Genomic DNA, 14,903 nt, shown 5'->3' with positions numbered 1-14,903 from the left:
GACCTGATGGTGATTACCCAATGGCTTTGGATCTTGGAGATAAGTCCCAAAGTGCAATACCAAAAGTTTGGTGTTATGTAGCCATAGAGATATGCTAATACTTTTGAAATTATCAGCTTTCTAGAATTTTCTCAGGAAATTTGATTTGCAATTAATCGATTTGCCACTAATTGAAAGTACTGAGCTGGAAGCTTTGACATGTTCTCACCATCAACATACTAGGTTAGGTCATGGGTTGAACTCGATGGACTTAAGTCTACCTTCAACCTTAAACACTATGAAACGATAAATGGCTGCTGTATTCCCCGCCTCTGCTTTTATACAGGCTTTGATAGTCAATCCTCATTAGCTGTGCTATACCATGTAATGTAATTGTTATTTACCGTTCGAGCAGTCAGATTGTGGAATGCCGACCACAAGAGGTGGTAATGGCAGATACTATAACAGCTTTTAATGAAGGGCTGGATGATTTCCTCAGTACACAAAACAAGATTTAGGCGGGCTTTACACGTTGCGACATCGGTAACGATATATCATCGGGGTCACGTCGTTATTGACGCACATCCGGCGCCGTTACCGACATCGCAGCATGTAAACCCTAGGAGCGACGATCACCGATCGCAAAAACGTGAAAAATCGTAGATCGGTGACACGTCGCTACATTCCATAATGTCGTTGCTGCTGCCAGTACGATGTTGTTTGTCATTCCTGCAACAGCACACATCGCTGTGTGTGAAGCCGCAGGAACGACAAACATCTCCTACCTGCGTCCCGCCGGCAATGTGGAAGGAAGGAGGTGGGCGGGATGTTACGTCCCGCTCATCTCCGTCCCCCCGCTTCTATTGGCCGGCCGCTTAGTGACGTTGCGGTGACATCGCGGTGATGCCGAACGCACCTCCCTCTTGAGGGAGGGATTGTTCGACAGTCACTGCGACGTCGCTGACCAGGTATGTGCGTGTGAAGCTGACGTAGCGATAATGTTCGCTACGGCAGCTATCACCGCATATCGCATGTGCGACGGGGGCGGGTGCTATCGCGCTCGACATCGCTAGCAATCGCTAGCGCTGTCGCAGCGTGTAAAGTACCCCTTAGTGACAAAATGTATAATTGGTGGAGGAAGGTTGAACTAGATGGAACTAGGTCTTTTTTTCAACCTATGTAAGAGCAGGTACAGATACCACCCCAAGATAAACTTATTTTGCTCAGATGGTGTCAAGCATGTGTGGCAGCAACCGGGTGAGGAGGACAAAGACAAGTAGTATGTCCTGCCTACAGTCAGGCATGATGGTGGGAGTGTCATGGAATTGAATTTACTGTTCTACATGTCCTCTATTAAAATGAGTGCGAGTAGTATCTAAACCAGGATATATCAACTATTGGAGTTGTTTCTCTATTCACCGATCTGTCTTTCCAGGTAAAAGAATTTGCCCGGGGAAGAACTTGGCGGTTATGGAACTTTTCATTTTTATCACTACACTTCTGCAGAACTTCACGTTCAAGTCTCCAGTGCCCCCCGAAAAGATCTCTGTCACTCCGGTGGGAGTTGCGTTTGTAAATGTTCCTCCCAACTTTGAGATATGTCTTATACCCCGAGCACGTTCTGAAAAATAACATATTATAATAACGTATGTCAATCTGAGAGATTGTGGGGAAAGGTTTGTGAGTGCGGGAAGAAACTTATAACAAGGAAAGAGACATTATTCCATGCATTACTCAGTGGGCAGGCAACAATACCTGCCCCTTGTTTTATGCGGAATGAAGTTTATTGGGACGTATCCATCAGACTGTTCTTACAGTAAAGCTTTCCTTATTACCCTTCGCAATGAATCATAGCTCAGCTTTCATTCTAACAGAGAAGAGTAAAAAATTAATAAGGTTCATCGGCTGCTTCCTGCCAGTGAGGTGGTTCTCTATGGAGGGCAGTGGTGTCGTGTTTGAGTGTCCACCATGCCGTATTAAAAAAAAAAACACAGCACAAAGGCTTCATGGACCAGGAACTCCTGTGCACGTACATCAAATTTAGATGGAAAAATTTACATATGACAAACTAAATTCCAACAGCAAAGCGAAATCACATCACGTCTCTGTGGCACTCACCACTGGTTTTGCTTAAAATTAGCACTTTATTTGGACATTATGTGCAGGATGGGGAATAAAAGGAGTGACCGCTGTTTCACCTGTCACCATCCTTCTGCTAGGTCACCAGAAGCCGGAAGAAGCATGGTGACATGTGAAACAGCTGTCGCTCTTTTTATTACACATTCTGCACATGATGTCCCAATAAAGTGCTATTTGTTATGGTCAGGAGACCACAAAAGATCTTGCAAAAATCCAATTAAAAGGTTGATGATAATACACAAGAGTAGTTAAAACTTAGCTGGCTGCAATCCACTGACTACACAAACACAAGTAGAAGTAGCGGTGGAGCGTTCCTAACAAACCTAGACACCTCGTCACTGCTGGAGAACTAACCTCAAAGATACAATGAGGAATCCTGATTGCTCAGAGCAGCCCCAAAGGAAAGTCAAATCCCCCAACATATAAGGATGGTGATGTCAGAAAAAACAACACACAGAGGGTAGATACAGAATAAGCAAAGTGAGGCCCTGCTAGCTAGATACAAAAATATACGATAGATTACTGGTTGCAGCCAGTTAAAACCCTGAATAATACCAACACCTGATAATCAAAAATTCCCTTAACACTAGAACTACTGAGGTAGTCATTTTGACACCATGTATTTCTATATAGGTGTCACGAGTCCAGTAGTTCTAGTGTTAAAGATCACACAATCTTTCCTCCACTATATCAGGAACTCTTGTGCAAATACATTTAAATAGAAAATGCAAATATAATAGAAAAGATCATAACTACAAAAACACATGAGATACAAAAATACAAAACTGCTGATCAAACAGGGAGAAAAAAACTCCCTTTCTTGCTGGGAATAAATTGCCCTCCAAAAATAGTGCAGGAAGAGCACTTATTCACTTACAAGAAACGAAAGGAAATATTCTCAAACCCAGATTTAGAAAAAGACATAGATTAACAGAAATGCCCTTCAGTGCAAATTCAACCTTTAACCAAGCCCAAACTAATCGAACAAAATACTTATTAGGCATAGCTGCAGACTCAGGATGACATGAGAATAAAACCAATGCAAAGCAACGATAATCCACTGTAGAAATCATTCCTGGAGAATCCAAAAAGACACAAAAAGGCAAAACAAAAACCTAAAAAGAAAGGCAAAAGCCTAAAGGCTGGAGGACAAAATTCAGGACATCTTCACATGAAGCAGAAACAATTATCAGAAACAATTATCACCAGCAAAGGTTAGACAGAGACTGCCTTCCTATATCCCCCAGGCTGGACTCCATAGGCTTCCTGAAACAGCAATCATCTCCAACACCTGTCTAAGCGACAGATGCAGAATCAGACTCCCTACCAGCACTAGCCACCAGGGAGTCCAAAAACACTCCCGGGAACAGCACCATCTCTCCATCTCTGATGATATTCACAAGAGCTATTTTTAAACAGAACCAGCGGTGAGTGCCACATATTTTTCTGCCCTGCATGCATAAAATTTAATACATTTTTTTTGGCTGCGCACTACATATACTGGTCAATACCTGAAAATATCAGGTTCCTTGTGTTCTATTTATGAGCTTTCTTTGCCTAGCATACATTATGTGTAAACTATGTAGCAGTGCCGATGAACTTTATTATTTTTACTCATGACTTAAGACCTATCTGTCTAAAACGCATCGGCAATATGAGCTCTGAAATCTTATTGTACATAAAATAAGCTTGACATTTTCATAAAGGCTTCTCCTTGCTTCTGGAATTTAATCTCTTCATACAGCAGGTCTTATTGGGATAATGGAGGCCACAAGCTCATTCACTCAAACACTTGGCCATACTTCTGGTCAACTTCTGGACCATTCTGATCCAGCAAAAATCAGTGTGAAAATGGCCAAACAAAGGATCTGAGGTCTTTTCCTGCTGCGTTTAGGAGATTGTTTTTGTCTCTTCTGTCTTTTATAGAGTAATCATTGTTTTAAACTTTTCTTTGAGAAATCTGCTTAATTCTTCTGGACTGATCCTTCATTTTCAAAATTCTAAATTCACAAGTAAAATCTATTATCAATGAACACAGACGTTCCCACACAATAGTAACTGTGGATCCCCAGAACTTCTGTGTCTGCCTCTATCTCCTTCCCCCTTTCCCTAGCCCATCTATAGATATTGAAAAGCACCAACTGGCATCTCCTATCTTAGTGATTGGGAAATCTGTCTTCACTGAAAACAGATTTTTGGGAATTGAGAATGAAGGATCAGTCCTGGAGGAGAAAGAAGCAGATTTTTCTGATAAAATATATTACAAAGTCACTTCTTTTCCTGAATACTGTTGATTTCTGATATAAAAATTAAAACAGAAGTTAAGCGGGCTTTACACGCTGCGACATCGCTAATGCGGAGTCGTTGGGGTCACGGAATTCGTGACGCACATCTGGCCGCATTAGCGATGCCGTTGTGTGTGACACCGATAAGCGATTTTGCATCGTTGCAAAAACGTGCAAAATCGCTAATCGGCGACACGGGGGTCCATTCTCAAATCTCGTTACTGCAGCAGTAACGAGGTTGTTCCTCGTTCCTGCGGTAGCACACATCGCTGCGTGTGACGCCGCAGGAACGAGGAAGCTCCCCTTACCTGCCTCCCGGCCGCTATGAGGAAGGAAGGAGGTGGGCGGGATGTTACGTCCCGCTCAGCTCCGCCCCTCCGCTGCTATTGGGCGGCGGTTTAGTGACGTCGCTGTGACGCCGCACGGACCACCCCCTTAGAAAGGAGGCGGTTCGCCCGTCAAAGCGACGTCGCCGGACAGGTATGTATGTGTGACGGCTGTTGTGCGACACGGGCAGCGATTTGCCCATGTCGCGCAACAGATGGGGGCGGCTACCCACACTAGCGATATCGGGACCGATATCGCAGTGTGTAAAGTAGCCTTTACTCTTTAAATTCTTAATTACTGGGTCTCTGAATGAAATATTTGTCTTTATGGTGAATAGATATATGGCAGTTGGCTGTGCTGAACTATTTCCGAGACGATCACATGAGTTTTTTTTTCATTATTTGTTATCATAAAAGTTATATAAAGGCATATTAAAATATTTGCACTTTTATAGACCATATACTGGCCTTTTTATGCGTCTCTTGTGTCTTCTTTTTATATTTTTATATTTTTGCTGTCATAATAAAATACTTTACTGAAAATGTATTGCGTCATTTTTACGAGGGCTGTTTGTGGTGTTTAATATCAAGGCCATTCACTATATAATGCTGAACACATCCTTCTGTCCGAAGCCGGGATTGAACTGTTTGGCTGGCCAAAGCTGGGATCGAACTGTTTGGTTGGCCAAAGCCGGGATCGAACTGTTTGGTTGGCCAAAGCCGGGATCGAACTGTTTGGTGTGCCAAAGCCAGGATCGAAATGTTTTGTTAGACAAAGCCAGGATCAAACTGTTTGGGGTAAGGACAGTTACTCACCTCCAATATGGCAGCTCTGTGCATTGGGTCTGATAGATGAACTCCGATCATATACTTAACACTGAGAAAACGCTGCTGTGAGCTGGACATGCCTCCTGGGTTGTCCAGATCACAGCAGATGGAGCAGATCAGCGCCATCTTTGTGGAGCCCTCAGCGTATGCTGTGTGCTGAACTTTCCCGCTGTCATCCGCTTAGGATGGGGTGAGTACCAGTGCCAGGCAATGGTGATCACACCCTAACTGATCCTGGTGTGCTGCCCCCACCCCGCCACCACAACCCCCCCTCCCTCATTTGCTTGCCTTACGGATCTGCTCCCAAAAGCTCCTTCTCACTGCTCTGTGCTCTGACTACTAGCAGCAGGAACAGCCAAGGCACCAGGCTGACAGGGGAGGCTGCTGGGACGGAGGTCTGAGATGAGTGCATGTGACTGGGAGCAGTGATCATGGCGTAACATTTGTAGTGCAGTGCCGGGCTCAGGCTGTAGATCACTCATGTCACCTCGGACCTCCGATCCCAGCCGGCAGCTACTCTTGTCAGACTGGTGTCTTGGCAGTTACTCCTCTCAGCGCTCAGAGCACAGTATATGCAGGCACAGGAATATGGGGGAAGAGTACATAGGGCATAGTATACAGTGAGACACAAGAATATGAGGGCAGAGTATATGGGGCATAGTATACATTGAGGCACAGGAATATGAGGGCAGAGTATATGGGACATAGTATACAGTGAGGCACAGGAATATAAGGGCAGAGTATATGGGGCATAGTATACAGTGAGGTACAGGAATATGGTGGCAGAGTATATGGGTGCATAGTATACAGGGGAGCACTATGCTAGCGGTCCTTGGTGACACTTTAGACATTAGGATCACTTTGTGGTCACCAACAAAATGGCTCCGCACTGTGATCCTAAATTTCATCTTCCCTTATCCTTTTGGAAACACCCAGATTGGGAGGGGGGTCTGACATCACACACAGCAGAGCAGATTCCACCCACTTTTACTGCAGCTGTAATGTGAGCTAGTTCTACAGTAGGATTTCAGCAGCTGCTCCCCCTAGTGTTTAAGAGTGGAAAATATCAAACTTTTAAAATACTTTTTTATATTTTGCTCAATTAAAAACAAATAATATTTAAAAGCATGGAAACATTAACACTTTACATTTTTTTCAGTCATTGATTTTTTTTTTGATGATACCTTCCCTTTAAAAATCTAAAAATAAATATGACTGCTCCACATCTTATTGAGACTCAGTCTGACTAGAGTAAAACGCTCAAGCTAAAAATAAAGTTCAGAGTTCCAAATATAGAGAAAAATTGAACGGTTAGTATTCAGGATTGAAGCTGTGATAGAAGTCAAACTTATAGCTCTTTTCCCGATTCAGCCGGTCCTGTCCGCGGCAATGTTAAATAGCTACACATGGTGTAAGACATCAAAAACACAATTAATATGAAAAGAATGGTAAGAACGCTAACAAGCAGTCAGTCAGCAGTGACATCAATGAAACATTTTGCAACTGCACACTCAGTATTCAGCTGAGGTTGAGGTTTCGCCTTTCTGGCTTTTTCAAGGGGATTGCTACCCAAGTTGTAGCTGAATGCTGAGTGGAGAGCTGCTTGCTCACTGTTGTTTGTGTCTTATTCTTGCTGTTCCTTCCATAATAAATAAATCATTTACAATCAATATACAGTATATGCTTAATGTGAGATTCAGCACCATGGAGAAGGAATAAACTTCTATACTGTATGATTCGGTTTCCACACAATATGCCAGAAACTTAAATTGCAAAAGTTGCCACTGTAAACATATAATTAGATAAATACTATTCGGTGAGTTTATGAAGGCCAGAAAGATTTATATGTTAGTTTTAGAAACAACCCAGAGAGAGGCTGCAGCATAGTGTAGGTACCAAGTTACGAGATATACCGTGAAGGGGCAACTGGGCAGATATACAAATGGCCATTTATATACCGTATTTTTCGGACTATAAGACGCACCGGACCATAAGACGCACCCTGGTTTTAGAGAAGGAAAATAGGAAAATAAAATTTTAAGCAAAAAATTTGATCATGACACACTGTTATGGGGCGAGGATCTGCTGCTGACACTATTATGGGGGTAATGTCCCCAAATTCTCTACTAAGGTACCCCATCCTGGTAATGATCATCCTGCCTTGTGTATATATTTATGTCCCTCATCCTTGTATAGCCCCATCTTGCTATATACTGCATCCTGGTATGTGCTCCCATCCTGCTATATATGCCATCATCCTGCTCATATACGCCATCATCCTGCTCATATACCCCCATCATCCTGCTCATATACCCCCATCATCCTGCTATATGCCATCATCCTGTTCATATACTCCCATCATCCTGTTCATATGCCCCCATCATCCTGCTCATATACCCCCATCATCCTGCTCATATACCCCCATCATCCTGCTCATATACCCCCATCATCCTGTTCATATACCCCCATCATCCTGCTATATGCCATCATCCTGTTCATATACTCCCATCATCCTGTTCATATACTCCCATCATCCTGCTCATATGCCCCCATCATCCTGCTCATATACCCCATCATCCTGCTCATATACCCCCATCATCCTGCTATATGCCATCATCCTGTTCATATACTCCCATCATCCTGCTCATATACCCCCATCATCCTGCTATATGCCATCATCCTGTTCATATACTCCCATCATCCTGGTATATGGCCCCATCATCCTGCTCATATACCCCCATCATCCTACTATATGCCATCATCCTGTTCATATACTCCCATCATCCTGGTATATGGCCCCATCCTGCTCATATACCCCCATCATCCTGCTATATGCCATCATCCTGTTCATATACCCCCATCATCCTGTTCATATGCCCCCATCATCCTGCTCATATACTCCCATCATCCTGCTCATATACCCCCATCCTGCGGCACACACAAAAAAATAAATAAACGTTTACACTCACTTTTCCTCGTTCCACGCAGCGTCGCTCCTCCTCCTGTCTGTGCCGGCAGTGCTGTGTTGAGCCAGCCACGTCCCCTGCAGCACTGCGATGTATTGTCCTCCAGTCTGCCGGAGCGGCTGTGAAGACATGTGCGCTTAGCGATGACATCATCACTGTTAGCACCGCTAGTCTCCAGTCCACACAGGCAGACTGGAGGACATCGCGATGCTGCAGGGGAACGGTGAGTACATTGATTCACTGCACCCCGCGCTGATGATGATGCGCGGGGGGCAGTGAATACAGCCGCACATGATCCCTCCAGGCTGTAGTTGCAAGGGGTGATTATGACCGGCTATTAATTATGTGCGCGTCCCCGCCCATCAACCTTCCACCCACCTATCTACCCCGGCTTCAGTGCTGAGATATTGGCGGGATGATGGGCGTGCATATGTAATGAGCGGGCCCACGTGGTCACGGCAGGCGCTGCTGCTGCCTGCTCGTGCCCCCGATGACCCGCTCCACCACAGCACCCTCATTGCCCGCAGCCATGCCCTACATTCAGACCATTAGACGCACCCCCCACTTTCCCCCAACATTTGGGGGAAAAAAAGTGCGTCTTATGGTCCGAAATATACGGTATTCTAAATATCTTATTTTTCTTAGACTTTCCTTAGCAGTAATGCAGGTCCATGTTCACACATTCATGGTTTCCATACTTTAGCATTATCAGAGTGCAAACTGTCTTTTTTTGTATTTTATGTTCTGTTCAGTTATGCACCTGTTCACACCTCAGTTTGGTGAGTGCCGTCAGTCTTTTTGTCTAGTTTTAGAAACAAGTCACAGAATGACATATCTGTAGTCAAATACATAAGATGGGTCAGTAACCAGAGGATCAAATACAAGACACAGCAAAGTGCCAGAATCAAATGGGCCAAGAGTGATAAGGGGAACCCCTAATACATCCAGGTTCCTTGAACCTTTGCTGATGGCAGCACTATTAAGTGCCACTGGCTCTTTAAGAAGTGAAAGTTTGTGCATATATATTAGCCAACATAATTATAGAGCATAGCTGTGACCAGAAAAAGTACTAAAGGAGGTGTAAACGTGCCTGAGGTGGTAGTTGTGGCCTCATTTTCCTCGCCAGGGCACGCAATAGACAATTGTATTGTGTGGGTGGCTTTTTCATTCGCACCTCTGAGTCCGGGATCAATTATCTCCGTAGTTGCACATTGTTCGGTACCACTTCTCCTTGTATTCGCATTAAAGAAATCCATCCATGGCTTAAAATCAACCTCTATTTTTATATTCGGATAAATATGAATACAGGGAGAAATAAGTTATGCATTCTCCTCCATTTTCCTCTTAGCCGGCTCTTTAGGGAGAGGTACAGATGGAATCTTATTCTCTTCAACAGAGGCTATAGGGATATATAAAGGGATAGAGACTATAGGGATATATTTATATATAAAGCCACATGGGAACAGGTGTATCACTGTGGCTACTATACCTCCAGCACTGCTATGCTACTTTATCAGTGGCCGCTCTTAGAGCTGCTACCCTCATGCCAATGTCCTTCAGCCGGGCATCCCTTCTTCACTAAGGTCTCCTTTCCACTGGCCAACACTGTCTCTGCACTTTTCACAAGCGTGCCTCGTAGTAGTCCCCACTGTCGCCAAAAATCTTTGTCTCTGGAGAGATAACTCTGCATCCTGAGCCCGGTCTACTCACACACCTTCTCTATATGTCTTTTCTCTTTTCCTTCCACTAGTCAACTACATCTAAAACAGGAACAACTCTTTCCCTGAACTCTAAGGTGTACTTTGCATGCTGTGACATCGCTAGCCGATGCTAGCGATGCCGAGCGCGATAGTCCCCGCCCCCGTCACACATGCGATATCTTGTGATAGCTGCCGTAGCGAACATTATTGCTACGGCAGCTTCACACGCACTTACCTGCCCTGCGACGTCGCTCTGGCCAGCGACCCGCCTCGTTCCTAAGGGGGCGGGTCGTGCGGCGTCACAATGACGTCACACGGCAGGCGGCCAATAGAAGCAGAGGGGCGGAGATGAGCGGGACATAAACATCGCGCCCACCTCCTTCCTTCCGCATAGCCGGTGGAGGCAGGTAAGGAGATGTTCCTCGCTCCTACGGCTTCATACACAGCGATGTGTGCTGCCGCAGGAACGATGAACAACATCGTATCTCCTATTGGTGCGACATTATGAAAATGACCGACGCTACACAGATCACCGACTTTCGATGCTTTTGCGATCGTTTATCAGCGCATCTAGGCTTTACACGTTGCGACGTCGTTACCGGCGACGGATGTGCGGCACTTTCAATTTGACCCTGACTATATCGCAGTAGCGATGTCGCAACGTGCAAAGTGCCCCTAACACTGCTTCCTTTGGCTGGATCAATATTGAATAGAAAAAATGAGGTTTTCAGCTCACCTGATCAGTGTATTCCAGGACTTGTGGGTGCATGCGGTCCTTCAGACAGGCCAGTCCAATGTAGAGATAGCAGGAAGGAAAAAAATGGGCCCTGCACCAATATCCAAATAAAAAAATGAAAAAATCTTTAATTCAACATAGTTTTAAAAAGGGGGGGGATGAGATTCCATAACATACCAAGATGGACATGAAACTTGACGCATTTCAGACCTTACATATTAAAAACAAAAACAAGAGAGTCCTTAAAGGGAACCTGTCACCACTTTTTTGGCCTATAAGCTGTGGCCACCACCAGTGGGCTCTTATATACAGCATTCTAACATGTTAAAAAAGAAACAATTTACTCACTTTTCATCTGCTTCTCCAGTGTGTGGTGTCCTGTTCTGATGCTGGTGTGCCGCCCCTGTGCCAGCAGCCGAGCTGCTCGGATCCGGATCCGTGGTGGCTCGAGGGTCTCCGGACCCAGGGGTTGTGCGGCCACTGAAATGAAGGGGGGGTATTTACAGAGGATTGTATTACTGTTCGTGACGCCACCCATGGTATGTGGTAATTTGGAGTACCACCGCTGCAGTTGGGAGTACCCGGGGATGATGGAATGGGGCAGCCAGGTGTTGTGACCCTCCTCGGGTAAGGGGAATACCCCAGGACTCGGTGATGGGGAGAGGGGAGTGCTGTTGGATGCAAAGGGGGTCACTCGCGTACTCACTCAATCCATTAAGCTGACACTGACAATTGGATAAACCAAAGTTCTGTATACCGCTGCCGCTGAGGGGAGCTTAGTTTGGGTCCCATCCCCAATGGTGCTGCCTGGTGATCCGTGACCTGCCTCTGTTTACTTCTCTGTTGGTCCCGGTAGTATGGAACTATTCGGGTCCCGCTCCGCACTATGGTTAAGTGTGGGAGCTTGCTCTCAGGTTTCACGCTTGGGATTTTCTGGACCATTTGAGTGGAAAGTCCTATCCCCCTCGTTGCGCTAGTACCCCAATTTTGGAGTAGTTGGGAACGGATCTTGAAGGCTCCGTTCTCGTTGGGTAAATTGTCAGGTTGCCTGAAGCTACTCCTTGACCTAGGGTCCACATACCCCATCGTGCCTTGGTTCCAGCCCGGTGATGGTGCAAGGCCGCTTGCTGTCCTCCTCGACAGATCCGTGCTCCTTGCCACGATCCCCTGTGACCGGGGGTCTAGCTTCTCTAGGCCCAGACCACCGTCTGACACCTAGATAGCTTCCTAGGAGCCCTGCTCCTGACCTCCTCTCTCCTTCACTTCCAACACACAACTCTCTCTACTACTGACACTCCTGACCTCCCCTATCCAACCCCCCAAGTGGGCGACTCTATTCAACTCAGGCCGTCCACTGGTGTGTTTGGTGGGTGTGGTGCAGAGTGTACCTAGAATTTGGTTAGCTGATGTAGGCAACACCATGTAGTTGGGGACCCATAACCAAGAAGGAGGTGGATACTGCACGGGAGGGCAGATTGTGTAATACCCTGTGTGACGACCTGATAGTCCAGGGGCGTCACACTGGCAACTTACTTTAGGGTGTAAGCGGCTCAGCGCATGATGTCAGTGCCACGTGTGCCCAGTTAAGGGTGCCTTACACGCTGCGACATCGCTAACGATATATCGTCGGGGTCACGTCCTTAGTGACGCACATCCAGCGCCGTTAGCGACATCGCAGCGTGTGACACCAAGAAGCGACAATCAACGATCGCAAAAACGTCAAAAATTGTTGACCGTTGACACGTTGCTCCTTTTCCAAATATTGTTGCTGCTGCAAGTACGATGTTGTTCGTCGTTCCTGTGGCAGCACACATCTCTACGTGTGACAAAAATCTCCTTACCTGCGTCCACCGGCAATGCGGAAGGAAGGAGGTGGGCGGCATGTTCCGGCCGCTCATCTCCGCCTCTCCTCTTCTATTGGACGGCAGTTTTGTGACGTCGCTGTGACGCCGAATGAACTGCCCCCTTGAAGGAAGGATTGTTCGGCATTAACAGCGACGTCGCAGAATAGGTATGTGCATGTGACGCTGCCGTAGCGATAATGTTCGCTACGGCAGCAATCAACACATATCACACCAACGACGGGGGTGGGGGCTATCACTCGCGACATCGCTAGAAATCGCTAGCGATGTCGCAACGTGTAAAGCACCCTTTACACTCTGATGTCAGCTGCCGGCAGTGGAGGAGTTCCGTGTCTCACCAGTCGTTCTCCGCGTCTCACCAGTCGTTCTCCGCCACGTGGGTCAGTGGTATTTAGTCCAGAGGCATACAGCCTATAGCACCATGCATAGAATCATGGTGGTTACTGCCTCAGCTGCCAACACACCCATAAGGGACTAGATATGCAGATTATGGATTTTAAAAATATTATTATTATTAATCTAATTATTAATATTATCAACACCCCAATATATTATTTTTTATCTATTACTGTTGATTTATGAATATTAGTACAATGGAACCTTGGATTACGAGCACAATTGGTTCCGGGAGTGAGCTCTTAAACCAAGTGACTCATATCAAAGTGAATTTTTCCATAGGAAATAATTGAAACACAGACAATTCGTTCCACAACCCAAAAATATTTACTGTATTTATACAAATTTATTACAGTAATATAATGTACTGTATTCATATAAAATTACTGATGTACACCAATACAAAATACTGTACAGTAGAAAACACAAACCAAATTAAACTGTACTTTATATTATGCTAAAATTGTTGGTGTGCGAGAGGTACAGTAAGCAATGTACCGTGGTATACTGTATACAGTAAACAGTACATATGTACAGAAAGTTACCTCCAGAGCGAGTCAGAACGCGGTGAAAGGACAGAACCGCGAGTGTGCACGGTGAGGATTTGCTCTTCTTGCAAATCATTGCTCTTAAACCAAGTTAGACATTTGTAAAAAGCTTTGCTTGTCTTGCAAAACGCTCTCAAACCAAGTTACTCTTAAACCAAGGTTCCACTGTATTTGAGATATGTATGGTCTGGTTGGCAGATTCCTTTTGTTTCTACCAAAATTATATATTGGAGGCTGTTCACACTTCGCCACCTCCCCCTTCTCCACAGGCTAGATTTGCTGTGATGTGGCAGGGGTGGCTCAAAAGGTTGATCAATTTTTTGCTAAAAATCTAATTTTTGCATTGTAGTACAGTTGGAATTATTTGCGAATTCACACTTTTTATTTTTCTCGCGCCATTTTTCAAGCAGTGCTGGCTCCCCCCTTCTGATGTATTTGATATACAGTATGTTCCTATTATATATTTTAAGCCACTAACACCATTGAGGTGTGTATTTTAACTAGTTGTACCAATTTGTAACATTAATGATTTGTAAGTATGAACACTGATTGATCATGTGACCTCCGCACCATATATATATATATATATATATATAAGTATGTATATATATGTATATGTATATATATATATGTATATACATATATATATATATAAAATGTATGTATATATATGTATATATATATATATATAAATTTATGTATATATATATATATATATATATGTATGTATACACAGTGCCTACAAGTAGTATTCAACCCCCTGGAGATTTAGCAGGTTTACACATTCGGAATTAACTTGGCATTGTGACATTTGGACTGTAGATCAGCCTGGAAGTGTGAAATGCAGCAAAAAAGAATGTTATTTCTTTTTTTTTTTTTTTTTTTTTTGTAAATTGTGAAAAGTTTATTCAGAGGGTCATTTATTATTCAACCCCTCAAACCACCAGAATTCTGTTTGGTTCCCCTAAAGTATTAAGAAGTATTTCAGGCACAAAGAACAATGAGCTTCACATGTTTGGATTAATTATCTCTTTTTCCAGCCTTTTCTGACTAATTAAGACCCTCCTCAAACTTGTGAACAGCACTCATACTTGGTCAACATGGGAAAGACAAAGGAGCATTCCAAGGCCATCAGAGA

The 14,903-nt window shown here is 44.6% G+C and overlaps 1 protein-coding gene across 3 annotated transcripts in view; it reads left to right on the top strand.

Annotated features, from left to right (window-relative positions):
- The window catches only part of LOC142251114 (cytochrome P450 2F2-like), a 53,179-nt gene extending 47,934 nt beyond the window's left edge, over nucleotides 1-5,245 (top strand). For all 3 annotated transcript variants that reach the window (XM_075323632.1, XM_075323631.1, XM_075323630.1), the window contains exon 10: nucleotides 1,415-5,245. In XM_075323632.1, coding sequence (XP_075179747.1) covers nucleotides 1,415-1,611 — 197 coding nt within the window. In that variant the 3' untranslated portion in view covers nucleotides 1,612-5,245. The remainder of the gene's footprint in view (nucleotides 1-1,414) is intronic.
- The last annotated feature ends 9,658 nt before the right edge of the window (nucleotides 5,246-14,903 follow it).

Source organism: Anomaloglossus baeobatrachus, chromosome 9 (assembly GCF_048569485.1).
Source record: "Anomaloglossus baeobatrachus isolate aAnoBae1 chromosome 9, aAnoBae1.hap1, whole genome shotgun sequence".
Classification (NCBI taxonomy): Eukaryota; Metazoa; Chordata; class Amphibia; order Anura; family Aromobatidae; genus Anomaloglossus; species Anomaloglossus baeobatrachus.
This window is presented reverse-complemented; position numbering and strand designations above follow the sequence as displayed.